This window comes from Asparagus officinalis, chromosome 3 (assembly GCF_001876935.1).
Source record: "Asparagus officinalis chromosome 3, Aspof.V1, whole genome shotgun sequence".
Classification (NCBI taxonomy): Eukaryota; Viridiplantae; Streptophyta; class Magnoliopsida; order Asparagales; family Asparagaceae; genus Asparagus; species Asparagus officinalis.
The window spans coordinates 36173727-36182145 of NC_033796.1; the positions used below are offsets into that span (position 1 = coordinate 36173727).

At 40.1% G+C, this 8419-nt stretch overlaps 1 protein-coding gene across 1 annotated transcript; it reads right to left on the bottom strand.

Moving 5' to 3' along the window:
• On the bottom strand, nt 3483-5115 carry LOC109832219 (probable ascorbate-specific transmembrane electron transporter 2). Its single transcript, XM_020399650.1, has 4 exons — nt 4922-5115; nt 4793-4841; nt 4514-4713; nt 3483-3938 (listed from the first exon to the last, which is right to left on the bottom strand). Exons 1-4 carry the CDS (start codon nt 5081-5083, stop codon nt 3678-3680), a joined length of 672 nt encoding a protein of 223 aa, XP_020255239.1. The 5' UTR covers nt 5084-5115; the 3' UTR covers nt 3483-3677.

Sequence of the window (8419 nt, forward strand, 5' to 3'; positions counted from 1 at the left end):
CGCACTGTCCCGGTGCTCCGTCGGAGGTGCGGAACTCATAGGGATCGACGAAACAGGTTCAGAACATCTTCTGCCTTGACTCTGGCTCGGGTCAGATTTAAGTGACCGACGGGTTGGAGGGTCGGATTCAAGTGACCCGCGATTTGGAAGGTCGGAGGCTGTCGTTTTGGATTTTGGCCTCCAAGTTTGATGCAGTCTTGGTTGTTTCTTAGCTATGTCCTTCTTTCTGCATCTTTTGTGCTTTTTGCACAAGAATTCGCGTGCGCGCAAGCGCGCAGCACTTTTGAATTCGCTCCTCCAGAGTTGAACGAATCTTTTTGATTTGGATCCATTCATTTGCTATTGGTTTGGAGGGGAGGACATCTGTCCGCTGTTAGGGTGCTTGGCGTTGCCTAATTTTCAGATCTGCCTCGTAACGGATCCCGTCAATTGACTCCAATGCTCTAGCGAGTTGGCGCGCACAATGTTGGCGCTGCCTTTGACGAGTTCTCTTCGATAAAATAGGCGCGCCTTCTGTACTCAACTCCTTGATTGAGGAGGAGTTCAGATCTGCAGATCCAGACTCATTGGAGGCCGGAAGGGTGTTGTAAGGTTCAGCTACCGCAACAACAGGGGCGTTGATCTTCCTTCGCTTGCGAGAGGCGGAGGATCTGGAGGAGGAGGACGACAGATATTCCTCGAACTTCAGTTGGTCGAACTCGTACTCGACCACTTCTTCAACCGGGATGCAGATCCGAGGTTGCGACACGACAGCTCCGGCAGCGAAGCTGTTGGCTCCCACTGTGGTCGCCAGTTTGTTTGCGCCGAAAATTGTTGTATTCATTGCGGTATTCATTACAACTTTAGTCGTTATAATGAAATAAAAAAGATTGTCTTTTTATAAGACTTTTACACAATAAAAACAAAAAGTTACAACTCTCGTCAAAACAAACGCAGAGATCGTTTATCGGTCTTCTGCTTGCGTGGGATCTTTGCCTGTGCCGGGGTTTATCTGTGGACCGCCTTAGATCTGGATCCGGTTGATGGAAAATTCGGCAGAGCTTCGTCTTCGCCGAGAAAGTATTTGATTTGAAGCGCTGAAATCGACCAAGTGAAATCAGGGCTCTTCTCGAGATTAAGACCAAGCCTAATCTCAAGGGACGGACGAGAACGGGCGTCGGATCTCTCGAACTCTCCTTCTTTATGCCGAAGAACTCGCCAAGATCTGTCAACCCTCGCTGAAATTCGTGCTCCTTTGACTCCACAATCCGGCAGCACCTCCTCGTCTTGATAATCAATCGCCCCCGCTAAAAGGAGGCCCTAAGCTTGTATTTATAGGCCTCGGATGCGGTTATTTGGATGAGAACAAGTGGTTTGGCCTTATCTTTAGTCAATAACAACCTAACCACGTTTGTAGATGATATCAAGTCAGTTGGGAACCTCTGGAACTGAAAAATCCCGAGAAAACCGTCAAAAAAACCAAACATGGGTTGAAGTAGCGCGCGGGGGCAAGTCTGACCCGCGTGGGCGCGGGCCGTTTTGCGTAATTGATCGTCTTGTTGACTTGTACGCTTCGTTGCGGAATTGACCGTCGAACGCGTGTTGATTGACACACACGTGTTGATTGACGCACGCATGTTGATTGACGCGTGCGGTCCACTTGGCGTTTTCCATTGTGGTGGTTCGTTGTCGTGTCATCAACAGTTTGCCGATTCGCTTTATGCGCTTGTCGGCGTTGGATAATCCTCTTTGATTCGGATAACGATGTTCATCACCTTCTCTTTGTCTTGAGCTGTGTGCGGGCACCCATAGGCATTTTTAGACGCCTACACCCCTGAGCGACGTCGCCTCCAGATCTAAGCGCCGTCGCCTTTCGTCGTCGCCTCAAGCCCCATCGCCGTCGCCCCTTCCTAAGCCCGTGGCCGTGGTGGTCTCCTCCGTTCTCAAACCACTGTAACCATTCTCAACTCACGATCTAATTAATTTTTTCTTTTTTTCTGGATTTATGAAATTGTTGGTAATTTTCAGTAGTTGTTTTCAAAACACTTGGGAGGAAAAATAAAACAGCAATGTGTTTTTCTTGAAAAACACCACAACAAAAACACCTTGGTAGCCAAACAAACAGCTAAGTTTAGTTTTTCAATATAAAGAACTCAACATGTTACCCTCGCCTCCTAAGAATATTGGCCCCATCATCATGAGAAATGGGTGCGCCTAACGGAAATGAAGCGGATGTTAGAAAAATTAATACACAAAGTTGTAAGAAAAGTGTACATTGTAAATGATCCTTCTCATCTATAATTTCAGATTTTCAGCAAAACTTATCATCGGTCGACTCATTTATTGGCACTTATCACTCCTGAGTTGGACATTTTGAGAAGGATTTATCATTGATAACCCCTCTAGATAGCGCAAATTAAAGGATGATAAATAATAGCAAGCAAGTTGTGGAAAGATAAATGTACTGAAATATACATGAATTGGTTGTCTACAATTTACATTGAAACTCTACGTTGAAATTTCGTGGTATATTATCAGATTTGATGGAAATGCCTCCTCAAAAGCACAAGAGCCAGATAAACATAAGAGTTATTGATGTTACGCCTAGAAATTGTGCAATGACAATTGCTAGGGTTGCAGAAACCCCATCGTTTGCACTTTCCTTCGTCGCCATAATAGAGAGTATATTTGTTCGTTGAGAATGACAAAACATACTCTATATATGTAGACATTGCCAGTCTAGTACAAGCATATAATCCAAGGGGATCTTGGATATTTCGTTCACAAATGTGCCGTGAACGGCATGTTTTATTTATTAATTTCCTTGGATTCTTTTCGTAGAATTGGGTATCATGCATAAAAACAAAGGTCAGGCAGGATTTGGTTCTTTGAGTTCATACCCTGATCAAGGTCTCATAAATTTGCTGCTTACAGAACCTGATTAGGATTTTCTGCAAATTTTAATTGCATGATCAATCTTCTCAAGTTACATAGACCGAGATATGATGCGTAAACATGACAACTACAGCAGTTCTCTTGTTAATGACTTTTATCTGTAAAAACCAATACTTGTTTCTGAAGACACTATTAAGGTATGACTTCCACCTATTCAAAGAAAGTCTCAATAAATCCTGGTTGGATTTATCTTCATTATATCAGATTTCTCTTCCTCTCGTCTTTATTCATAAACGTGAATACCTTGAAGATTATAGTTTGAGGATTGCTCCGCATACAATTTTGGTCCAGCAAAAAAAAGCTGTTTTTCCAAATTTATCGACATAACTTGTTGGCTAGTTCTTGTACTGGTATGGCACAGATAAGTGATTTTATCCTTAAAACAAAATGAAAATTTAATATATTCTATAAATTGAACTACTTGAACTGATATGGAATAGCTTTGACAACTGCAAAACGTTTAATCAACAAAAGGAAATATACACCAAAAATGGAAAGCACACCTGAAACTATACAAATAAGAGAATGCAAACGAAGAGAACAGTTAGTAGTTCAATTAGCAGGAGTAGAGATTTTATTAATAGGACATAACTAAAAATTTACCAGTTAGGATACAACACATTATCATCCTACGCAATCAAATCCAATAGAATTACAATGGTAAGTTCTGAATAAATTTCAACAAGGAGATGACCATATATATTTATATAAAAATAAAGAATAATTGCTGACATAAAGCATAGTTAATATGCTCGTGGGAGTATAACAGTTAGAATTGTGGCGATTCCAAACAAGAAGATAGCAACCCCCGTGAAATTTACTAGGAGAGCTTGGCTACCATGAATAAGATCCGAGTAGAAGGATTTCTGAACCAGTCCTGTCTCTGCACTGATTATGGCCATTAGGAAGATTACTATACCGAAGAAAGCATGCCATGGCAAATAATTTGCCCGAGCCATCATCGTTGCTCCAGGGAACCAAAAGGTGAAGAATGCAAGTAACCACTGCAAACAATCAGTCAATATTGTTAATGGAACAATTCAATCTCGTTATACGTGTTTTGAATACTATTATCTGGGTTTGTTTGGTCGTCCAATCTGAATTATGACATGAAAGAAAAACCGAGAAAGAAAAACGCATAGACAAATCATATGTACTTAGTACTTGCATCTGGATTTGGCGTGAGAGTACATATCTCGAAAGAAGATATTGTTGTTATGGATATCTGACATTTGAGTGTTTTTGGAATTGGAATTTGAGGATTCTTACATATTTGCAGCAATCCTCACAATTTGATTAGTGAAGATTTGTTGCTACAACTCCATGAAAGTTGGTCAAAACTCAAGCAACATTATTTTCGACACTCCTTTTTTTTGTAATTGAAGGAGTTCAATGAAGGGTTAACAGACAAATAAATGATATACACTAAACTTTTTTCTAGACCTAAAATAGATAGATGAGGTTAACCATGAGAAAAGGGACTATTTGCCCAATTCATGTTTTATCTTCGTCTTCTACTCAAAATCACGCATAATTACATGTACAGAAATAAAATTTCTCACATAATTGGATGACTTGCCTGTAAACCGTAGAGGACGAACGCGCCCATCCCCAACCAAGAATGCAGACTGTACATATCTGCCAGTTTAGTATCCTTGTGGAATTTGAAGGCAGCGTAGAGTCCTAAACTTCCCAAGCCAAGAGCCATCAGATGCAAGAACAGGTGAACAAACTTCTGTGTCCTCCTACTCCCTGGAATCGTCTTATACGCCATAATCGCTACAACACCAAACAATACAAAGTTCAAAAAAAAAACCACAATTCCTTAATAATACAACCAAATAAAGGAAAAGCTAACCTTGGCCTCCTAAGAAAATGAGCCCAAGCAGCATGAAAAATGGGTGCCCCTGTTGAAAAACCAACAAAAAAGTGAGATAAAAAGATAAAACATGGATATTTATCTTCTCATAGATTTAACAGAAATTACATTGAAATCGCGTTGTATATTATCAGTGTTGACAGAAATGCCTCCTCTAAATTTCAAGAGCCAGACGAGCATGAGAGTCAGCGATGCTACGCCCATTAACTGCGCCACGATGATCGCTGGCGTCGCAGAGATGCGATAGCTTGCTCCGTCCTTTACCGCCATTGGAGAGCTGGAGTCGCGCTCAAGCCTGCAAATGCGTGCGATGTCCTCAAGGAAGCGAAACGCTTAAATAAACCGAGACCGTGTACAGATTTGTGAATTTGTCACCCTTACTTGTGGAGTTTAGCTGCTAATTGCGTCATTTACCTCGTGAATCTCGCCTGATGTGTATAGTATTAGAGGAATCTTAAACAATTTAAATGGGGGAGTGGGTGTTCGGCGTTGAATTAAAATGGATGCGAAGTTTTTACGGGCCGGGATATTTTTTTTACGCGTTGTGTGATGTTAAGGACTTGATTCCAACGCCCGCTAAATTCTCGATGGGCGTACATATTTAGGCCCATGCAATAAATAAATAAACTTTACAATCACTAGTAAAAAATCGAATATCCTAGACGGAATATTCTAGACGGAAAATTTTCCGTCTAGTTTGTATTATTCTAGACGGAAAATTTCCGTCTAGAATATTCCGTCTAGGATAAAACATCCTAGACGGAAATTTCCGTCTAGGATAAAACATCCTAGACGGAAATTTCCGTCTAGGATAGTATTCTAGACGGTTTTATTTTTTTAATTTTTTTTTAAAAATGGTCATGTATCCTAGACGGAAATTTCCGTCTAGGATACTATGACCCATATAAAAAAATTAAAAACATCAATTTTTCGCTTTCCGTCTAGGATAAAACATCCTAGACGGAAATTTCCGTCTAGGATAGTATTCTAGACGGTTTTATTTTTTTCAATTTTTTTTTAAAATAATCATGTATCCTAGACGGAAATTTTCGTCTAGGATACTAGGACCCATATAAAAAAAATTTAAAACATCAATTTTTCGCTCCAAAATCGAAATTCTCCCCAAATTTCCGCCCAAAATCGAAATAAGAAGCTCTCCCCCCCTCCCCCCTAATTCTCTAACTCCTTCCCTCCCTCCCTCTCTCTCTCTGCGCCGCTGGCAGTCGATCCCCAACGACGCTGGCAATGGTGACGCCTCCGCCGTCGAATCCTTCGAGCGCGTCCTCAATATAACTAGTTAAAGTGGCAGAATTAGTTTCTGTGAAGAAACGCTCTTTATCAAATTTCTTCTAAGTACTTCAAGATAGCTTCAAGTGCAATGACTAGTTTAAAATTGCATATCCCGTTCCCCAAGCGGCTTTTGTGGCTCCTCTGTAATATAGCAATTGATAGTCACCGCATGGCGTGCATGGTTGATAATGTGTTTTATTTTAACTTGGTTTTGTTGAGGATGAGAAACCAGCAATATCAAGATGGTTTGAAGTACTTTGGGTATTGTTGTGTTTTAATTACCTTATTGTTATTGCACTGAATTAAATCCACCGTCTGATTTTGAACATATTTGTTGCTTTTATTTGATGTTATATGCCATTCTTTCACAGAGCATGGAGCATTGGTTGAAGAGGAGGGAGGAGGGGAGGGGGAGGGGGGCGGGGATGGGAAGGAGATACTGCAGAGCAAGAAGGACCGGGCGAGGCTCGACGGGATGTATAAAGTTTGGATCTTTTGTTGGTGCTCAACTTCACTCGGTTTTGTGTATCTATTTGTCAGATTTTCTACTATGATGGCGAGACAATTGTTGGCAACTTCTATCTTGTCTACTTTGCATCCATTTGCTAGATGTGCAGACCTGTTCAGGGGAAAGTGTTGGTTTGTTTCTAAGGGGGTGTTATTCATCCAGGGTTGTTTGGTAGAGGACAATATTCTTGATTGATGTCAAGGCAAATCTGGGCTCTCCACTGTCTATGTTCTCTTTTTTAGAGCCCTTTTTCGTTGATATAGTTTTGATTTGTATATGCAAAGTATGATTGCCATTCTCATTGTAACATAAGAAGCATTTTTATTGGAGCTATATTATGAATTCCCTCTACATATTTGAGCTTTGTAATTAATTGTTTTTAAATTTTGTATTATATTTCTCTGATGTTGTTATAACATTTATCGAACTCAAACTAGGTTCTGCACCAAAAAAAAAAAAAACTACTGTAGCACAGCATCCTAGACGGAAATTCCGTCTAGGATGCTCAAATTCCGTCTAGAATGCTCTTTTTAAAAAAAATTAAAAAAAAAAATTAAAAACCACAAATTCCGTCTAGAATGAATATTCTAGACGGAAATTTCCGTCTAGAATACTCATTCTAGACGGAATTTTTTTCCGTCTAGGATGAGTTATTCTAGACGGAAATTCCGTCTAGAATAATCCGTCTAGGATGTATTCTAGACGGTTTTAAATTCCGTCTAGAATATTCCGTCTAGGATGTATTCTAGACGGAATTTCCGTCTAGAATACTACATCCTAGACGGAAACAAACTAGACGCCTATTCTAGACGGAATTCCGTCTAGAATAAGCATTCTAGACGGAATTCTGGGTATCCTAGACGGAATTTTCCGTCTAGGATACCTCATTATTTAGCAGTGAATATATGTAACTGAAACATTTTTGTAAAGAGTCTCGAGAGGTGCAACCAAGTATTGCTTATCTTTCTCTATTTTTTTCGCATCTTTCTGATGTATTTTGCCTATTTCTAGCTCCCAAGTAAGAAAATGATCCATAACATTGACTACTCTCCTCAAGTAAGCGAAACTACAATTTTCAAAAACTCGAGCAAGTAATAAGATATCACCAGTAATAAGTTATCGCCAACAAACAATCTGAATTAACAAGTAATTTTAAGTAACCCGTTGTCCGCACCACAAGCAACCTGTAGTCTATGTTAAGTTGCTACTAATTCGAATATGAGAGGTTCAAACTACTGGTCAAGAGGGCTGGGAAGGACATGCAGAATTGAACGTCGAATGTTGCGAAAGACAACGCTGATACCAGCACAACTAGGTTGAACATTGCAACCAACGTCAATAATCATTTCAATAGCATCGGTAGTTGGTGGAGATCATCTGGACTCATTATGACTTGAAGAAGTAGGGGCCACATCAACTGACCCAAGCGAAATTTACAAGTATTTTTTTCTATGCAAGTTTTAATTCCATGAATTCAATGGATCTTTAGCGCATTAACAAGCACAAAATCGCCCGAAAACGATGACAGAATTTCATATTTATCACAAGTTTATGACGACAAAATCGCCAATCAATGTTTAAAAATAAAAATAAAAATGGAATTTCATGCTCGTCATGAAATTAGGGGACCAGCTAATAGAGGTTAGTTGCTCGGGGCTTCAAAGCCAAGCAAAACTAACATAAGATTTTCCTCTTCCTCCCCTAAAACCTCCAAATATATTCCCCTCTCCATGAAACTCGATCCCTTCTCCAATGGAACCTCTCCGATCCCCAACCGATCGGACTCTCCTCGAACCCTGCACTAACTT